Source organism: Lampetra planeri, chromosome 4, assembly GCF_965212315.1.
Source record: "Lampetra planeri chromosome 4, kcLamPlan1.2.h2, whole genome shotgun sequence".
In the NCBI taxonomy this organism is placed as follows: Eukaryota; Metazoa; Chordata; class Hyperoartia; order Petromyzontiformes; family Petromyzontidae; genus Lampetra; species Lampetra planeri.
This window is the reverse complement of record NC_136110.1, coordinates 4900017-4922125: the sequence shown is the minus strand read 5'-3', so window position 1 is coordinate 4922125 and position 22109 is coordinate 4900017. Positions and strand designations below refer to the sequence as shown.

Below are 22109 nucleotides of genomic sequence, written 5' to 3'. Positions count from 1 at the left end.
GGAAAAAAAATACTATAATTGTAGACTTACTACCATTCTAATGAAGTAGGTTCACTATTATACACCCAGGACACCCTTTGGTGATGGCTTTTTGCACCAATTACAAATAGTGTTGGATTTGAACATGAGTGCAATCTTCAGGGATTTTATATATATTTGACAAGTTTTACAACGTCTAAACAGATGATCTAAATACATTTTAACCTTATCAGATTAAAAGTACCACTGAGGAGGTGCACAGTACAAAACCAACCAAGCGATCTAGCATTGTTTTTTTTACTTTACCAGCCTACAAAATATGTGCATCGCAAAATCGAAATTCAGCACACACTTACGGCCAAGATTACTGCTCCTGCTGCCAGATGCAGCAGTCTCCCCCGTGGCTCCAGGCAAATCCTCTCCATGGTGGGTCTGGCACTCTGCGTGGCTCAGCCAAATGGTCTGTGTTGACGCAGAGGAGGCAGCCGTCTTCATGGGGCCCAGCGTATCCCAGTGTTCAGACTCCGGGGGGGACACTTGGAAAAGGCCACCGTCATCGGTGCTGAGTGCACTTTGTGCACCGGGGCTCACGCTATCTGGGTTGCTTGCTGAGAGAGGAAGACAAGGAAGAAAAAGAAAAAGAATGCAAACGCATGGATTCTGTAGCAGATTTCCAAGACGAGTTTTTACCCAGAAGGGAAAGTCTGTGATTCATTTGGCCGGTTTTCTATAATGAAAGTGCCTAATAGGAACACAGCTTAATACTAAAGGTTTGTTCTTATTGAATAAAACTTACAAGAGTTGTTGTGGCATAGACAGTGCTAATGCATAAACTCTTACAACCATATAAAGCGTAATAAAACACGTTTAAAAAGTTAAATGGAAAAATCGGAATACATTACAATATCGTATAATTAGTGATAGCAATCAAGCTCTGGTCATCATACAATTCAAGTATTAGCCAATCATACCAATGAATGTATTACTTGTTCATACTATGCCAATGACAAGTATTGGGCCATGATAGCAATGTAATGGACAATGCATGGAATCTTTAGTGATTGGCATAGTGCGCAGAGAATCACACTGTTGTACAAATTGCAAAGCATCTATTTTCTGTTTGATTTTAAGATTTAGTTTGCTGTAAATTACTCTGCACAGGAACTTAGCAGAGCATTTACACACTGCATAAATAAAACTGATATATATGTTTAAGATACCACCACTTACATGTGTAAATGTGCAATGAATTATTGAACTCTCACACATTCAGACTTATATTTAATGTAAAATACAACTGTATACCAGAAAAATCAGTGTTCCATTAAACACTTAAAATTGTACAATGCATCGCATTTTGTGTTTAATACCTACATAAATTTCAAGCACATCTTAGGAAACAGAATCTACAAATTGCAAAACAGAAATCAAAACAGCACAACACACGCGCTGACAAAATATGTATTTTTTGTCCGTGCAATTTGTGTGTTTTTGTTTAGTTTTGTATCAGCGGCGCCACACCTGTTTGTGTGCCCCAATCCACCACGCGGAGCGCTTTGCTTTCATGAAGACAACCCTGCGAAAATAAACAAATACATTTATGTAGCGTTGCGAATAAACAAAGCGTCCACTGAGATTAACAAAAACGAAAACGCTTGCCTATTAAAAATAATGCCCACCTTGGCTACAGAGTTGAAGCCAAAAACATTTAATGTTTTTTTTAAACTTCGTTAGAACACATGTTGCATGCTATGAATCACTTTCACATACATGGTTTGAAGGCAGGGCTTTGTGATTTTGAGATAATCACAAAGCCCTGCTTGAAATCAACTGATATGTTTCAAAGAAGCATAAATAAATAAACTAATGTTTGAAAATAAAATTCTTCTATATTGGCCGTGCATAGACAATATACGTGTAAAATATTGCATCCATTTTCCCCCCAATTGTGGTTCCTGTCATGAGACAAACAATCCATTTGGAAATCTGACAGAGCAGCGTAAACCAAAACATCAGTCAATGGCTGTCGGTAAAGTCACGTCGAAGGAAAATAATAAAATAATGAAAATAAAACATAATAAAATAATTCTCACGACGTTTCGGCCACAATGCAAGCAGCCGTCTTCAGGTGGAGAACAGGTCTGTCGAGAAGGCAGAGTCTGAAGACCTGTTCTCCACCTGAAGACGGCTGCTTGCGTTGTGGTCGAAACGTCGTGAGAATGATTTTATTATGTTTTATTTTTATTATTTTATTATTTTCCTTCTACGTGACTTTACCGAAAGAACCAAGAAGATGAATCTCTGCAGTCACGAAAGCTTTAAATCGAAAGTCAATGGCTGCTCAAGGCATCTTCACGTAACGTCTCTCCAAGCGACCTTTTTATTTTCAAACAACATGCGGCGCGTTTTACCACAGAGTGTGCTTTGATATTGTTGTTTGTTGCATGGCAACAAAAGTCATACTAGAAATTCTTAGTGCTAGAATGTCGGGAAATTACGTGAAAACCCACATCCTATATGATTGTAGTCCGTTAATCTCCGGTGACAAGGCTTAGGTCATCAACTGATTATAGTGGAAAATAAGATTTTATTTAAGTTGGCTAAAACCCAGACTGGAAGCTATGTTCTTCGTGGTATCACTTCGCTGCTCTGACTTTCTGAACCACGTGGACACGTCATGGTGTGTGTGGGATGTATTTTAATCGCTCACAAATTTAGCGAAAGTAGTTGGGCAAACTACAAGAATGAATTTCAAATTTATATTTTTCTAGTTGTCACAGTTTTAAAATGAGTTTTAATCCTTTAACTGTATTTCTTATTGCTTTCCAAATATTTAGATTTGTTTGTCTTCGTTGTGCTAAATGCAATAAAATAGCAAGCTATCAAAGTGAAAACTTAAATTGCTTTAGGGAAAAAAAAGCAAAGTTTTCTTTCCTTCCCCTAAATTCAAATAAATCTTGATACAGTCCTACATGACAAACCTGTTTTGCTATCTTCTGAACACATCATAGGCTATGAAAGTAAATAATAAAAAATATATATTTTAAGATTCATGCTGCCAAAATAAGCAAGGGCCAAGATGTGTTTTCGTTTGTGTGGTTTTTTTCTCATACAGAAGGCTCGCAAAGCTATTTCTTTCAAACAGCAGCCACATGCCCCGTGATCTGTGTAGACACACAACATCCTGCGAGCTCCATTTGCTTCCCCCATTAATAACCAACACCAAGTTCAAAGTTCATTTATTAGGTATAGCCCTGTGAGCCATTCGGCTCTTGAATCGGGTGCAACCGCAACAAACAAAAAACAAAAACATGAACAAGAAAACATCTTAAAGTGACTATGTGCACACACAACATTTGTAAATGCCAACCTGGGCAACAGCTGCCGAGCTTTGCTCGCCGTGATCTGAAAACAGGCTCTCTTCGCTCTCAGACTCCTCTGAGGTGCGGGAGCTGTGGGCTGCCTCTCCTGTTAACCGGCAGAGTGGCTCTGTCTTGGCGTACAGACCGGGCCGGCTGCCTGACGGAGGCCCAAACCTTTCCTCTCCCTGCTGAACAGCCGAGACCCCTGCCTCCCACCGTCTTTCTTCAGACGTGACGGTGCTGGAAGCCACCGACTCTGTTTCCGACAGTGCGCCCTCGCTGTTTTCAGAGCCGTTTGGACTCCTGCACCCGTCCAGTTTGTTCTCACCGGCATGTGCCGGACCAGCCACCGGTGGCACAAAGGCATCGCTTTCATGTCCCCTTGTTTCAACGATCACGTTGAATGTCGATTCATGGCGGGACTGCACCCCTGACAGAGTCGTGTCAACAGGGCGTCCTCGATGATCATACGTTCGATGTCTTTCACCGGTTGCTAGATCATCCTGATTGTGCTCTTGCTGGATGTCATCCACATGAGAGGCTGTTGGTTGCTCACCATGTCCATAATTATCCACGCTTGCTATTTCTTCTGTCGAGGTATGCTCAATGTTTATACTATTTCGTATTACTTTAAAACCGCTATCGGTATAAGATTGCTTGTCCAAATATGAAAAAACATTTTTAGTCTTGCAATGCACGTGTCCTTCAGCATCTGATCTATGATTGTTTTCTTCAATCGCAATGCCTGTCTTTAATTCTTTTTCCATATTTTGAGCTGTAAAATCCACCACATCGCTTTGGGAATCCCTAGAGCTTGAAATTAGTAAGTCATTTTCGGATGGACAAAATTCAGAAGATTGGGAATATTTGGTGATGGTAGATGCCTCTGAATTAAGTAGATGTTGAACATTAGATGGATCGTGTGCGTGTGTTTTGTTTTCAAGATTTTCGGTGGACGAAAAATGCCTTTCACGTTCAACGCTGTGGCTGTTGTTGTGCATCTCGGCCCGAATGTTGGTCGTATGACAGACAATTTTGCTGCCGTTTGGAGACTCGCCATCACTTAAAGAAAGTTGATGTTCACCGCTCGAATCAATAACTGATCCTTCCTGCACCGAAACATATCCATCTCCAACAGATAAGCTCTCGCTGTCAACATCCACATCGTTGTCAGAATGGCCATTCCCATTGTTTATAAAATGTGTCCGAGAACTCGTATTCGTCCCACTGTACTCTTCGACAGTTTCAAGAACACTGCTGCTGCCATGTTGTTCGTCAGATAAGTTCCCACCATCATTTGCTTTGTTTTGACAGGCCATTACTGGCTCGTCTGTGCTTTCTTGAGTAAACTCTGTACGTTTGCCTCCAGTCTTATTGTATTTTCCGCTGCTTGGCAGCGTTTCGTTTACTTCGGTGAATATGTCCCCATCAGCTCCTGCAGAAAATAAAATGCAGTACATTGTTTTCAGACTCCATTTAATACCCAAAATTATGTTATTCCTACCACATCAATACATTGTCACATCCTTTCACGTGAGATACTTCCCGGGTCCACCAACACTGTGGATCCCTGCTGACCGGCAGGGCGGGGGCGATATTTTTCAGAGCTCAGCCCTGGGCAGATTCCGATGAATTTAAGCCCGGCGTTACACTGCCGCATTTTCATTGTACACTACAACACCAGAGCTCCGTGGGCACGGTTTTGAAGTTAGCAAGGGAAAGTAGCCACAGAAGCCCATGCCAAGTAGCCAAGGTGTCCAGGAGAATAGTAATTGCAGGGGTTTAGCATTTACCTTGCCATTCTAATTAATAAGTCGCGGCAACAATCACTACCCTACCATACAATCCAAAAATGTTCTCATGTCAAGGCAAACAGTGATTTTTTGTTTATATAACAATCCTCATTTTCACGAAGGAAGCCATGGCCAAAACAAATAATAATAATAACAGGTGAACAATGCAGCCATTATTTGTCACATGTGCTCCTCAGGAAAAAGGTCTCTGGTCATGTCAAATAAAACAACGCTTATTATAATGTGTTACCTGTCTCTCCAATCGCGTGGGTTTCACGACTGTCTGCTTCAATGTGCCCTTTGGTGCAGTTATTATTATCACCACCCGTTACTTTATGGCTTTGATTCCTGTGGTGAGGACGGCGCCTGCTGAGAAAATCAAAAACCCTGGAGCCGGAGCCGCTGCTGCGGCTGGGATGGGAATCCGAAACTTCCCGGTGCATTCGGAGGAGCTCCACTCTTGGCGCAGGCATCGCAGGCAATTCTGCACAAAGTGATCAATTAAAACTCAATCTCCAATAATGAGCTGCACAGCATGCCATTAATTTGATTTCCATATCCGCAAAATATGTACTGCGATTGCGCTTTGCATGCAATATTGGTATTTTTTTGGCAGAGCGACGCTAAAGTTGTGCTTGTTTTATGTGGATAAAAATAAAGTTACGTAATGTTAGATCGGAAAAAAAGGTAAAGATGCAGGCCTGCAATTGCTGGGGAAAGGGATATCCACTAAAAGAAGCTCTAGAGAGACCATCTGGAGGGTATTTGGCCCACTCTTGCACACTGCATAAACATCTTGGAAGAGGTGTGAGTACTCACACTTTGCCCCACCAATCGTGACTGTGCGGGGTCCCATTTATACTGCTGGGTGGAAAGAGGCAGTGGGGAGATTTGATAAACTTGCATCATCATTTATCCTGCCGCACCGGAAGATTGAACAGCGTGGCCTCTAACTTGCAGGTCTGGTGCACTAACTATTACACGACGAGAGCATCCCTTACGCGATGCAACCTGTCCGTATATCAATGAGTGCAAACTTACCACTGTGGTTGTTTTGTTCGTTGGCACTTTCGTTTATTTTTTCACTGGAGATTCGATGTGCATCTACTTCCTGTCCATTAGCAGTGCAGTTGCTATGGCCAGCAATGCCAGTGCCATCCACAGGGTCACGCAAGGCACTGCTTTCCAGTGTTAGGAATTTAGATTGTCCTGAAGACTTGAGCTCCTCTTCCCTGTAATCTACTTACACAAAGACAGACATACACACAGAAACAATATTGGTTAACCATTTATAATGGTTGTGTTATTATTATTCTGCTATAAATATATGAATGTACACTTATACGAGGAAATATCATGGTAAAATGTTCTACAAATGACAAAAAAAAATTGCAATAAATGTATACCAGTACCTAATTCATCATGCGGAAATTCCTGTAAGCTGGAATACTTGGAGTTAATCATTTGCCCACGTGTGAGATGCTGTTTGCCTTTCATCTTTGTTAACTTCAAGCCAGCCACATCAGAGCAAGAGTGGCGTCTCAGATTCTGGTCCTCATTCCCCGTGGCGGAGAGCTTGCCCGTTCCACCTGAGAGACACGACGCATCCCCACTGGTCCCGCACTCATCTTCCGACCCGTCATCAGATTCTGAAGAATCTAAAACGTCTCCTTCGGACCTCAAAAACTCCCAGCACCATCTTTCCAAATCGTCATTGGCTTTCACGCCCAACGCGCTCTGGGAAAGTTCAGCGGCACGAGCATCGCCGATTGCTTCCGTGGAGTCGGACATGCCGCCGTTGGAGTTTGTTTCATGGGAGAGCTTCATGAGAAGGTAGGTGAGGGCTGCCCTCTGCATGGACCGTGGGTCCATCGCACGGCTCATGGTGGATTGCTGCGAGCCAGGAGTAGACACAGAGCCGCTGCTTGTTGCTGCATCCCTCTGCAAGGTCGCCACGCCAGGATTTGATTTCAGTGTATCGCCGGAGAAACGTCTGCTGCACAGCGAGCCTGTGCTGGTATATCTAAGGTCCTCCATGGACATCCCTTTCATGAGGTCTCTCAACAACTTTTCGAACAATTCCATTGCATGCCTCCTTTCTTCCCTGCTTTCCAAGTCCTCGCCCGTTGATGCACCACCGTCTGCAGTTTGTGTCGCAAAAGTGGACTGATCAGCTTTAGCGGCATTCTTCTTTTTCTTGCGTCTACGGAAGAGTTTCTTAAACGCAGAGAAGTCCAACTTGAGCTTGAACTTGCGTTTTTCAATGCGTTTCTGGATCCTCTCGGCCCAAGCTCGAATCTCCTTCGCGAACTCCGGAGGAGGGTGCTGTGACTTTGCTTGTCCTGCTGCACTTGCACCTCTTGCCTTTTTGCCATGACCCTGAGTGAACGTAAACAGATAGATAATCATGACTCATCTGCACCTGTACGAAAGGTAAAAAGTAAAGGTGAAGCCCTGCAATTGCATGCTCGGGCCACTGCTGGGAGAAGGGTTTTCCACTAGAGGGACCTCCAGAGAGCCTTTCTAGATCGTATTTGGGCCTCCTCTTCAATGCTGGCCAGGTATCCATGAAGAGGTTGAGTACCCACACTTTACCCCACCACACCCGACCTGGCGATTGACTAACTTGTGTACCCATTTATACTGCTGGGTGGACAAAGGTGGACAGATTTAGGAACCATGAACGCTGTTCCAACTGCTCCAGGTAAAACAAAATCAATGGGAAGGATATTTTTTTTTTATTTTATGCCGCAAATCGTCCCACCATTAATTATTTAAATAAAAATCAAGAGCTATTAAAATTGCACTACCAATCAGATATTGCAAATATAAATGCAAACAGCCTTTATAAAGTACAGTATGCATTATATACTACAGTACTTCCAGGTACATGTTATTGTCAGTGTAATCAGCCCTGTTCTATCCACTGCTGGATGGAGTCTCCCCATACTAATGTCATCTCTCATGAAACAACCCATCTCACTCCTGCACATGAGATGCTCTCAACCCTCCATCTCCACAGTGGGCGCCGTGGTGGCGAGATGTTAACTATCTCGCCTGATATACAGGAAGACGTGGGTTTAACGCCAACCCTGATGTCTGTATATTTGGAGTTTGCATGTTCTCCCTGTGATAGTGGACATGTTTCTCCGGGACTTCTGGCTTTCCCCTTCACATCTAGAAACATCCATTTAGAGTATTTGGCTGCAATACATTTCCACATGATAAGCCACTTCATTGAGCTATCATTTGTGGCCAGGTCGTTTATGAAAAAGAGCTATATAGCTCAGTTGGCCTTACCTGGTAAAATTTTAAATAGTTTTTGTTTATATATTTTATAATAACTGTGGACATCATTTTAGAAGCGACGACAAGCCTTTGTAAACAAATGAGCGAACCTATATTTATAAATCTGATTCTATAAAAGACAAAAATAAAAAAACAACATGCCCTTTTCGAAGGCGTATGGCCAGTGTGAAAGAGAAGGCCAAAAATACCTTGTAGACAAGCTTTCTAAGAGCCCTCTTTAGTGGATGCTCATCCGCAAGGAGTAGTGTGAGCAAGTAATCGCAGGGCTGCACTTTTATCTTTTTCCATTATGCTCGATAGAACATTTTAAAACGTGTTTTTTATTTACTTCTAGACTGCTAAACCATAGGCTGTCAAAGCACAAACAAGAAACGTAAGCAGTTTTTTTGCAAACATCGTCGTATAGCTCAACGTGGACAGAAACTACAGCAATGTTATTGTGAAGTACTGTGCATAACATGTGGTTCTGTTAATGGCTCACAACAATTGGTGAAGCAATTGAAAAAAAAAAGAAACCCATCCATACCAGATGCATTGTAACAGAAAATGGGGGTACAGACACAAATTGCAGTTTTTATTGAGTTTATTGTTTGATATAAGTTGTGTGATGATTGTTCTCTACGTGTGAAGACTTTGGCAGGGTTTTTTTCTACAACGACGGGCAGCAGCTTGCGAGATATCAAACAAATAAACTTTTTTCACGAACAACACCCCGAGGCATTGTCCTGCCCGTCAAAATATTAATCTCTCTGGCAAGAGAATGTATTCTGAAGAAAAGGTGTGTTAAAATGACACACCGCTGCAACATTCTTTGGTTTATACAAAAAAAAGACTTCCAAATACATGCTTGAGAAATAAAAAATAAAAAATGCAACCATTTTCTTGGTTCTTTCGGTAAAGTCACGTAGAATGGAAATAATAAAATAATAAAAAATTTACATAATAAAATAACCATTTTGTTTGCGGTCATTCTTGTGGTCACCCTAGTTTCTAAGTTTTTGGTTAAACGTTAACATATTCATTGCGTAATTGCAACAAATAGTGTATTCCAAAACTATTGAAATTCTTGGTGTAAAATACAATTGCCATACAGTCCTGCACTTCAGTAGACAAGGGTTAAAACATCTTGATAATAACATTAGTACAGTATACATTTTTTTAATAAGCAGGCAATGTGGCAAAGGAGTAGGATTTATTCGAATTGCAGATTATTATATTGCTAACAAGTGCAATCTCAAGCATGCTTACTCATTTGGTGCTTACGTATGTACGTTGAACTTCTTTCGCACCGCACGTGGCCAACCGTGCTAATCGGAGGTGAGGCGAAGGACAAAATAAACACAAAAAGCCGTCCTATCGTATTTATTTACGTTCTTACCTTATTTAAATTCCGACATGTCAACACGGTGCGTATTCTTAGCACAGACTAATGTGTGCATTCACCATGAATGTAAATTGCTAAAATATTCACCCCCATCTCCTTGATGTGTACGTGCCAACGTAACACTCATGCCCGTGTGCGCACTCACCCTGGCGATAATAAGTTCGCACATGTCCATATGCTTCATGTTTATTCACCCTACATTTTATCTCAGGGCCGAATGCATAAAATATCAGTTTTAGTCAAATCTTCTATATTATTTTGTGTGTGTATATATTCCAGTGTGCTGTGGTAGAAAGAAACACATTGCCTGAGCTGTATTTCACTGTGATGGTTTTCTCTTAAGTGGTCTCCATATTGATTTCTTAAGGTTTATGTCATTTCACAAGCACTACAACAAAATCTCAGACCACCATAACTCCGTGGAGGATAATCAATTATTAAAATATTTACGACAAAAACTACTCATATTTTACTGATGGAGGACACAATATCCCTTCATGAACATCACAAAGTGGTATGGATAATTTAGTTTTTACAGCTATACTCCATTACGCTTCACTACACTACCAAATCTTATCTTAATGCAGCACATGAGCTGAACAGTAACATGGCTGGCTCAAAAGCGAACCACACCGTCAGGTAGCCAAGGTATAATTATGCGAGTATATATATACAAATAATGTTGCGTCGAAATGCCCTCATGGTAGAAATATGTAACTCGCTGACACGTTAGGAAATATTTCCATATATACTATAATTACTGTGTTTTTCACCCATGCCTTGTTAATAACACACACGATGTAATACAAACACGAATAGAGACATTGACAGAACACCACCCAAGACAAATAACCATGTCTTTATTCTTACAATAAACTGATCTGCTCTCACCTCAACAAATAAATACATTCTCAGGAACAAAAATAAACAAGACGCAGAACAACGTTACCAGCACCCTAGTGTCATCTTTAGTTTACGATTGCTCACATTTCTTTGTGATCCCGAACATAAAATAGAGGGTATACAATTCATACAGTTAAGCTAGTCAGCCTAAAGACCAAACTTTTACCGAACATGTTTGACATTCTGTAGTAGGCCTGTCCCCAATTGGCACCCTTGCTAGTTGATGAATTCTCATGATTCTGGATCACGAATCGAATTAGTTTTAAATTGGTGGTGCTCTGTAATCATATGCCAATCAAAGATAATGGATTGTCATCTGCGATTTTATGTATGTATTGTGAGCTTAATTATTCATCTATTAAATTGATGCATCACTACAGCCCAGGCCACTGGTGGCCCCTGACAATACACATGTGAAAACACCCCCATCATCATCGTGCTGCTGTCAAACCCCAAAGGTTTCAAATGTGTGGCGGCCCTCACACTGATGATGTTTTCATCAGCGAAAGTGACCCCCCTCTGCAAATTAGCCCTCCTCAGGAAAGGTATAAGATGAGAGTGCAGCCCTGTAACTTCCCACTCTACAGCCTTCTCCACAAGTTTTAGCTCGTAGGGAGCCCATCTAAAAGGGTATTTGACCTACCCTCCAATGCTGGTTAGCCATCATGGAGAAGGCTGGAGTACCCACACTGGGCCTCACCACACATGACCTGTCGATCGACGAACTGTGGTGTGCTCAATTATACCGCCGAGTGCACAGATGTCGGGGGGGCGGTATTTAATACACTTAACCATTACAATAACTGCCGCGCCAGGATATCGAACCAGTGGTCTCTGAATTGCAAGCCCAGTGGGAGATAAACATTACACCACGATGGCATCGCCTGAATACGAGTCCCAAACTAAATCTACTATATGCCAATCATATCCATGGGATAATTTTTTCCAGTGCTGTTTCAAAGTTATTCTCCAATTATTACTTGTGTAGTGACTGTGAATGTCACTGTGTGGTGCCGGGCTTACGAAGCCACAGCGGATAATAATGTGTTGGCATTATAACACGTAGGCTTTCGCGACCAATATTGTTCATAATCAACGATTTTTGGGTTTAGATCGCGTTATTTATAAATGTGTCGTAACCCTCCACCACCCGACACGGCCAATCAGTAAAAAAAGTGTCACGTTGACAAAAGACAAATAGTTCACTGCTTTAGCCCACCGGTGTGTTGAAGCGTGAAACCACAACATTTACAATTTGAGTAGTACGACGTTTCGCTGGTAATTGCATCCAGCATCATCGGGCAATTCGCCAGAATGGTGAGGCTCTGCTGTGTCTCCCGTTCTTATATAGAGCAGCAGCAGGGTGACGTCATCATTAACTCATTAACTCATCAGGTGCAAAGATTTGAGGGGGGGTTATTGTAATTATATACTTGATTAGTAATAAGGCTATTGTTACGATGCGAGTTGTAGATTAGTAATCATTTGGAATGTGTTCTATTGTGATTATGCTACATTAATAATCAGTTAGTGCTTGTTTCCCTTATAAGGAATTGTAATGCATCTTATTTAATAATACGCTTCCAGGCCGCACTAAGCCTGTAGCTGTCTGAGCGATTAAAGTTATTTCTGTTTCTCTCAATCTCAATGGATTCTCTAATTAGTCTTTGCCAGTAGTAACTAGTTTTACACAACACTTCAACGTTGTCAAAATCAATTGAGTGTCCCTGTTGACAAGCATGTTCTGCCACTGCCGACAGTTGTGTTTGCGATAGTTTAATATTTCTCTGGTGTTCTTTTAGTCTTACACTAACGTTACGCCCTGTCTGTCCAATATAGCATCTGCCACATACACAATTAATCCGATATACACCTTCTGTTGATAATTTAGGTAATTCGTCTTTAGTGCACGTTACTAGTTGTTGAATTTTGTGTACTGTACCAAATCTTACTGTAATGTTTTGCTTTTGCAAAACACGGGCTAATTTGTCAGTTACTCCTGAGATAAATGGTATTTTTATTGTTTTAATAATCTGATCGCTTTCAGCAGTGTTGCTTTGCGATCGTGATTTGGCATTTAGTGCTCTGTTAATTTGAGCATTATTGTAGCCATTCTGTCTTAGTGCTTCTTTAACATGTTTAATCTCTCTCACTAGACTTTCATCATCTGACACTGTTTTAGCCCGATGTATGAGCGTCTTGATTAGAGAGGATTTCTGAGCTGGGTGATGATGCGATTTCGCATTCAGATAGGCATCAGTGTGCGTTTGCTTTCTGTAAACGCTGTGTGTTATTTTACCATTTAGGCCATGCCCAAGTAAAATATCCAGGAACGGGAGTGTGTTATTCACCTCCATTTCCGTAAGACTACTGCAATCATTGCAAATTCATTAATCCCAAAAAATGAGCAATTCCTAATTAAGCCAAGGGCTTCAAAACCACCTAGACTGTATGGGCTACCAAAGATCCATAAAATTGGCATCCCTTTACGACCCATAGTCAGTACAATTGGCTCTGCCACATATAAATTAGCAAAATATGTAACTAAACAAATACAGCCCTACATCGGTAGGACATCATCATTCATAAGAAATTCAGAACATCTTGTGAATATGATCAAAGATATTAAACTTAACCCTAATGATATTTTGGTGAGTTTTGATGTGATTTCGCTATTCACTAAGGTTCCAGTGAGCGAGTCGCTTAAATTACTTGATACACTGGTAAAGAATACAGATTTACCAAAAGATATTCCGAAACTCGCTGACCATTGTTTAAATAACACTTACTTCTTATGGAGAGGTGAATTCTTTAAACAAAGGGAGGGAGCAGCAATGGGCTCTCCTTTATCTCCTGCTATAGCAAATTTGTACATGGAAAACTTTGAAACCAGAGCACTTGCCTCGAGCACATTAAAACCATCCTTTTGGTTTAGATATGTGGATGACACTTTGGTTGTCTGGCCACATGGTAAAGATACACTTAACGATTTTCTAAATCATCTCAATGCACAAAACCCGGCCATTCAGTTCACCATGGAAATGGAGGTGAATAACACACTCCCGTTCCTGGATATTTTACTTGGGCATGGCCTAAATGGTAAAATAACACACAGCGTTTACAGAAAGCAAACGCACACTGATGCCTATCTGAATGCGAAATCGCATCATCACCCAGCTCAGAAATCCTCTCTAATCAAGACGCTCATACATCGGGCTAAAACAGTGTCAGATGATGAAAGTCTAGTGAGAGAGATTAAACATGTTAAAGAAGCACTAAGACAGAATGGCTACAATAATGCTCAAATTAACAGAGCACTAAATGCCAAATCACGATCGCAAAGCAACACTGCTGAAAGCGATCAGATTATTAAAACAATAAAAATACCATTTATCTCAGGAGTAACTGACAAATTAGCCCGTGTTTTGCAAAAGCAAAACATTACAGTAAGATTTGGTACAGTACACAAAATTCAACAACTAGTAACGTGCACTAAAGACGAATTACCTAAATTATCAACAGAAGGTGTATATCGGATTAATTGTGTATGTGGCAGATGCTATATTGGACAGACAGGGCGTAACGTTAGTGTAAGACTAAAAGAACACCAGAGAAATATTAAACTATCGCAAACACAACTGTCGGCAGTGGCAGAACATGCTTGTCAACAGGGACACTCAATTGATTTTGACAACGTTGAAGTGTTGTGTAAAACTAGTTACTACTGGCAAAGACTAATTAGAGAATCCATTGAGATTGAGAGAAACAGAAATAACTTTAATCGCTCAGACAGCTACAGGCTTAGTGCGGCCTGGAAGCGTATTATTAAATAAGATGCATTACAATTCCTTATAAGGGAAACAAGCACTAACTGATTATTAATGTAGCATAATCACAATAGAACACATTCCAAATGATTACTAATCTACAACTCGCATCGTAACAATAGCCTTATTACTAATCAAGTATATAATTACAATAACCCCCCCTCAAATCTTTGCACCTGATGAGTTAATGAGTTAATGATGACGTCACCCTGCTGCTGCTCTATATAAGAACGGGAGACACAGCAGAGCCTCACCATTCTGGCGAATTGCCCGATGATGCTGGATGCAATTACCAGCGAAACGTCGTACTCAAATTGTAAATGTTGTGGTTTCACGCTTCAACACACCGGTGGGCTAAAGCAGTGAACTATTTGTCTTTTGTCAACGTGACACTTTTTTTACTAATTGGCCGTGTCGGGTGGTGGAGGGTTACGACACATTTATAAATAACGTGATCTAAACCCAAAAATCGTTGATTATGTTGGCATTATGTGTAGCCCGTGTACTGGGCGTAGTACCAGCCCTAGCGGGGCCTGGTCAGCACGGAGGCACCACGTACAGTGTGCGGTGCGGGCTCCCGATGAGAGAGCAAGAGAGTGTCAGTCAGCCAGAGTTACGTTGGGGCATGATACGCTGGTTGACTTGCCGACACGTGACTGGATGATATTGGAGGGGGGTCAACGGTGGACGGGGGCCGCTGGGCGGTCACGTGGTATAAAAGAGCTCTCAGGAGCCTTCGGGAAAGAACTCGAGAGATCTAGAAGGTGGGCGGGGCGAGGGGCGGAGCCAGCCCCAGCCTAGGCCGATATAACGGGGGAAAAGTGAGGGGCTCGGGGTTCTTCGTGTTGCTGGTGAAGAAGATCCACGTCGGGTAAAAGAAGCCTCTAGCCACGCGGTCCGGGACCTAGCTTGTGGTCCGGGCCGGGATAGCGAACCGTGTCTAGTTCTTCTGTAGCATGACTAGATGGGCATTCAACACCCAAGTGTAGGTTGTGTTATGTTGTGTTATGTTGATTAGGTGAAATAAATAGTGTCGCTCCCAAGATAACGTCTGCGACTCAGTTGGACTCACGACACTTGGAATTTTCACTCCAAACCTGCGATGAGCGTGGTTAGCTACGTATGATGCGATAGAAGTTCAACATTGCATACGTACGACACAAAAAGAAATGCGTACAATGTTGTTGGACACACTGTGAAGTATAAAATGCAAGCAGTGTTTATCTTTAATGAATAACTATTAAAGAGGAGTTTCTGACAATTATATATCCTTGCCCTGTCATTTAGTAAGTGCAGGTGTAGACTTGTGCAGCTCAACAAATGAACCAACAGATTCAGATGCCCCACATTAAAAAGTTTGTTTAACACGTAGGCTTTCGCGACCAATATCATCCATAATAGAGGTTTATGGGCTACATCTCGCAAATATATACATGTGTCGTTAAAGCCCGCCACCACCCGACACAGCCAACTAGTAAGGGTTGTCACGTAAACAGAACGTGCCAATTCGTCACTAGTACAGCACACCGGTGTGTTGGAGAGCCAAGCCACACATACATACTTATTATCACGTGTGGGGCAAAAATTTAGAATGGCCAAAAATTCCGAGACCCTACATCATGTTACAGATACGGAATACTGGGGAGGTAGCGGTGGATGCAATATTTAGCGCACTGCATTGTAAAAACCGGCCACCTGAGTTTGATTCGCTGATATGACTAATACCAGCGACAGTGATATATGGACTGGTCCTGGACCCCCTCCTTCACCAATCTACACTGACTGGCATGGGGAAGTATGGCCAAACAACCCCCATTCAACTGGCATGGCATGGCACCACTTTCATCCAGTAACAGATTGCCAAAGGGCTGCAAATTTTTATAAAAATTTTCATGACACTGGAATGTACAGTACTACATGATAATACTGTATGGTGTTTCGTACAATTTGTATGCGTGAATACATTAAAGCAAACATCCTCTTGTTAAGCCGCTTATATTGCCAGGGCAAGGGTCATTGGCAGGCAACATTATTGTTAAGACAGCTTCTACATTGCAGTCATTATGGTCAGCAATAAGCTTGGTCATCATTAATTGCCAAGTTGCTTATAATAGGTACAGTATTTGCGTTATGCTCCGGCGACTAAGCTGAAGCTCAGTCTCGGTTCAGATACCAAATTGCCACTGACGGGTAGGATTGCGACTTCTGAGATATTAAAAACAATACTTGGGACAAAACATGGGAAGAAGGATATCGGACAATTCCCGAACGAAAGAGAACTACACGTTCATGAGTTGACTCTTACAGATTTTCCAGGACAGCTACATCAAACAATCGGGGCAACCCCTACTGACATGCTTGACCAAGAAACGAGCCAGGTCATCGTGACTGCGCACAGACAAATGAATGATGATGAGTTTCCATGTTTTTGTTGTGCTTGATATGCCACTGCCGCATAATAAGAGAGATATCATAAAAACACAACTGGTGTTGCCATGTGGTGATGATTTGAGCAGGTAATTGCATGTCTGGAGAATTTACATACACGTGAAATGTCGCACTAATGAAGTCGCAACTCATGGCAACATTCTTACTATAATTGGAAATCCAATGGATGATGGGCAGACGATATTTAATTACGGTGACAGATTGCATCACAAAATGCTCATCACAGACATTAATGCATCTACTTTGAACCTCCTCATTTCTCACATATAAATCTGGACATTATGGAATAATGAAGGCTTATTAGTGAAACATGATGATGAATGATATTGTAGATGTACACCCGTGCCAAGCCTGCTTAAGCCATTCAGTCTTACATAAATTATCTTTTATGGTCAAGACATTATTTCATCTTTTGACTTAATTTGTAAGTCGTTTTTTAAAATATAAATGTTATAACGTTATAAACTTATACCTATATACATATGAAGTGTATTCATCGCTTCTAATGATCGCATAGCATACTACTGTTTGAGTAATTAAAAACAAAGTAAGTAGGCTTGGGCAGGACACAAGTCTGATAAACAAGACTGGCGAAGGAATGGCAGCCGGAGAAGAGAACGTGCCAGAGTGGGTGACAGTGACGGAGATGGATCAATGCGATCAGCTCATGTGCCCGCAGTGAGATCGACTATGTTATCACGGGTCGTTCGTTTGCTATGTCGCTTTCCAATGAAGCAATTTGCGAGTCATTTATCAAATTTAATAAATGTGGACGACGCCAACCACACACACACACGGCTATTCAATTTTCAAATAACGTCATGGGATGTTTAATGTCCACTGTGAAGCAGATGGCGTTTGTTTTATGATTAATACACCATTATTAATCATGGTGGGCAGGAAAACAACGTTTGCGAGTGAGATACTGAATAGTTGCACCGACAATGCTAAGGTAGTTTCGGAATTATACAAATGACATCCTACCCCAACCAACCTCTTTAAGCTCTCCCACTTGTTATCATAACTGTCACCATACACTACACCACCATTTTTTATAACCCCACTCGTTATGTCAAGCATTGTATGTGCAACGGCAGAATTGCTGTAAAGCGCCTTAGAATGCGACGATTTATAGAAATTTAAGTTAAGGCAAGTTCTCAAAAAAGTCTGCCCATCGCTGGTCACTTGTATAAAAAATTTCCACTCCCGTGTACACAAACGGCCACGAACCTCGCTTCAGTGTTAAAGGACGACAAGGACCTTCCAGCAAATGACTCACCTTGGCGCCCTTCTTCATGTGCCCGCGAGCCTCGGTGGCGATTGTTTCGGTTTCGGTCGATTGGCCCTCACCACCAACACCACCACCACCACCACCACCCTCATCTCGGGCTGCGCTGTTCATCCCCGGGGGCCCGCATGGGTCACTGCCCCACCCGGTCTCCTCTGTGACCCCGTGGGCAATGCCTTGGAATGCGCGCAGGGTGAGAGAGCGAACACATTTTGTTGTTCTAAATCAGCCGAGTTTTGCTGGAACATGAAAAACGCATTTGTCGAATGCCGCCAGCGACGTGACGGGCCTGTTGCTCGTAGTCGAAGGAAAATCTTGCGAGAAATGCGACGTTTTTGGCATTGGCTACTTTCGTCACGAGGGAGATGGAGAAGCGGCCAGAGAGGTTACGTGAATAATTGTTGAAGACTGCACTCAATAAAAAAAATGTTTGAAGACATTTTTTTTTGCATACGAGTAATAACTCATGAGAGCGTATTTATAAAGAGACAAGCCCTTCAAAAGTAAAAAAAAAAGTATCCCAAAACGAATTGGTGTTAATAGGAAAATTGTCTGCTCACACAGAAAATGGTATGACTCATTATATGCCTCAAATAACAACCATTTTTTTTAAAGTTAGCTTTCTAAAGCTAACGATGCAATATAATATTTTGCCTGAATCATCCGTTTGGAGAAGAAAAAAAACGTTAAAGTGACAAATAACCTCTTCAAAGCTACTGAAAATATGCGATGGTCCGATGTTAAAGCTGGGATTTCAAAGCAGATGCAAGTTACTTAAAATAACTGCATAAATACGGCTTCATAAAGCAACACTTTTAGCAAATTAGTTTGAATCTGTTAAATACAAATTACCCTTCTGAAAATAAATCCCTAAAGGGTGTTCATAAAAGTTCTGCAATAACCACAAACTCTCTTATCAAGGACGTGTACATTATGAGACTTAACATGATGCATAATTCAACAACACGTATGCCAATGGAAATGTAAAGCGATAATTTCAGGTATTCTTGCTGCGTTAACAATTTGAATAGTTTACAACAAGTACATTATACACACATACTTGACATTAAACCTAAAGCGGGTAAATCCGATTTTGAAGAAAGGTACTATACAGTATACTTAACTGAGCTCTTGGTCCATTTGGAAAACTTGCAATTAAATCCGAACGTTATAATTCCGTACAAGTCCGTAAGGTCAGACGGAGACTCGGTCCCTCAGAATCACATGGCAAAACTTGAAGCGTTATGAAGCTCCACGAGCCATCGGTTGACTGTTCTGGGTGGGATGAACCACGCTCCACACATCACGCACACAGCGGCGTGTACAGCAATCATCAAGGGCGAGTTTACCTGTCCTTGCGCCACTCCCTGTGACACGTGCGCCCACCAATCGACAAGCCAGGCCGCCACGTGCGTCTTCGCCAGCTGGTTTAACTGGCTTTCTCGTGGCTCTTCGAGGCAAATTCGGCTTTACCAGGTGAAACCCAACATTGACGGAGCGTACTGTAAGGCAGTTAACATGTTTTGTTTTGTGGTGGAAAGCCTGCTGATGTACTTTGTTGTGACAGTTCGTGGAGTACTTTGCAAATGTCCTGTGTCACTGCCATCTATCCCCATTAAAACGTAAATTATATTAAGTTTTAGTTTGTGCAGACTTGGGGAGGCCTTCATCCAGCAGTAGACTGACCATGGCTGATGGAGATGGATCTAATGAATGGTTAACGTCTGAGTTTGAGGACTTGCATCAGTTTAGAGTCATAAAAAAAACACGAAACAGGGTAACCTTGAGAGATTCGGTATCAGGTCAAGGGTAAACCTCATTCAAAATGTAACTCGTACGACCTGGGGGTCATTGCGCCGGCGTACTCAACCACAGGGAAATTTGCCCCACTAAGGGCAAAAGCTGCCAGTGTTGATTTAAAGACACCCAACTGAACAGCGCTTTGCGGGCCATCACAGGACTAACACATTCCTGCGGAGGGAGCTGGTAGGAACGTTGGGTTGCTCGGTCAATGGCCAGGGTCAACGGCGGCGTGGTGTATTCCGCAAATATGGCCGACTGTGAGGGCGGGCACAAGCCGGCGTGAGTAGGTTAAACGTATAATTTTATAAGGGCACCACGGGGTGACCAGCCCCTCCCCACCCAGCCCCACCCCTCCCACCCCCACCCAGCCCTACCCTCAACACCCAGCCCTCCCCACCCTCCCCTCCCCACCCAGCCCCTCCCCACCCTCCCCTCCCCACCCCGCCCCTCCCCACCCTTCCCACCCAGCCCCTCCCCACCCTCCCCACCCAGCCCCTCCCCACCCTCCTCTCTCCACCCAGCCCGACCCCTCCCATTTTTGGATGCACGACGGACGGACGGACAGAATAATCCTCTGTGGGCTGGTGGAACCAGGTGGTTCCTACCAGTAAAATCTGTCAGTGCCATAGCTTGTGGTAGTCGAGTGCCGCACAACCAGATATTCACCGCAACACTCCACCGCACCGATTAGAGGTCGGCCGAAACCTGCCAAATAAAGACTTGTCTGAACAACAACCCCGGTATCCATGGCTGAGATCCAGAACTCGACATTTTGCACAAAAATCTTGCACGAATGCAAATGTCAGCATGAAAACGGACTTCAAGTAACGTGCTCAACAAAAGACGTGATCGGCGAGCATACAGCCACCACACTGCACGGCTTCTATCATTCGTGGACAAAAAAATGTGTTGCAACGCTTAACGGAATTCGCACAAACCGTGGAAGATGCGGAAACTCAATGCACACGTTTAAAATATAAATCGTCGACTGTATAGGTTTAGACGGCCCTGGATATTAATATGAAGAGGCATTTTTTGTACGTGTTTAGTTTTTATTTAGAACTAGCTTATATACCTGGCGTTGCCCGGGCCAAAAAAATATTTCAAAACTACTCTTAAAAATCTAACAGCAGTGCGTACTGACTGTGGTGGTACCTGCTATGATTCTTACGGCGTGGTATCTGGCTATTTTTATTTAACCTGAACCCCACCGTTGGAGAGCCAAATCCTTCGCAAGCGTGCGAACACACAAACAAACCCCACCACAAACCCACGCACAAAAATGTTTGACTTTTATATATACAGATTCACCAACTCTCAGACAAAAAAGCTGATATTTCAACGTCTCATAATTTGCTCGTCACTGGACAAATGAAGCCATCATCACAGGGGTTTTTTTTATAATATAATGTCTTCACATAACATTTATATAATTTTTTTTAATGGAATTGATGACTTGTCTTCATGTTCACAACCTAACATTTTTTCAAGTCAAAGTGATTTATTGCCTAAACGAGCATTGAGGCGGGGCCATCTCCTGTGTTTCGCCCTGAGCCAGTCATGGAAAATCCACATTCCTATGGCGGAGCCGAGCCTCTCCATAAACAACCACTATGGACTTCCCGCAAAGTGGTACTCATTTTTGTTTATCGACCCCAGAGGTGTGATGGGCTGAGAACATTCTTTTAGCATTATAAACTTTTGCTAATTAAAACAAACTCTCTGTTGTATACAATGGATGGCCATAATTGAGCAAGCTCTTACGTGAATAGTGATATTTACTGTATAGCTCAATGAGTAATTATGCACGTTTTAGACTTCATTACGTTTTCTTTGTCAGTGTCTATGTTCTGATCCACATGTCATAACGATGCGTAAAAATGTACATGCAAAGCTGCATTTAAGATTCACACCTCAAAATGACAAGACACCATGAAAATGGTATTTAAAACATTTGTACTGTGTGCACAACTCAAAGCAAACTTTAATGAATGTACTTCAGCAATCACACGT

At 42.2% G+C, this 22109-nt stretch overlaps 1 protein-coding gene across 2 annotated transcripts in view; it reads right to left on the bottom strand.

Moving 5' to 3' along the window:
* Positions 1-20338, bottom strand: part of LOC144717605 (uncharacterized) — a 34553-nt gene extending 14215 nt beyond the window's left edge. Inside the window, exons 1-8 of one of the 2 annotated variants that reach the window (XM_078593100.1) lie at positions 19418-20336; positions 18285-18469; positions 6547-7513; positions 6176-6373; positions 5385-5618; positions 3350-4776; positions 1501-1555; positions 336-587 (exon numbers count right to left, since the gene is read on the bottom strand). In XM_078593100.1, coding sequence (XP_078449226.1) covers positions 336-587; positions 1501-1555; positions 3350-4776; positions 5385-5618; positions 6176-6373; positions 6547-7513; positions 18285-18469; positions 19418-19433 — 3334 coding nt within the window. In that variant the 5' untranslated portion in view covers positions 19434-20336. Of the gene's footprint in view, positions 1-335; positions 588-1500; positions 1556-3349; positions 4777-5384; positions 5619-6175; positions 6374-6546; positions 7514-18284; positions 18470-19417 lie in introns of both variants that reach the window. The other variant, XM_078593101.1, reaches the window with a different exon arrangement.
* Between the last annotated feature and the right edge of the window lie 1771 nt (positions 20339-22109).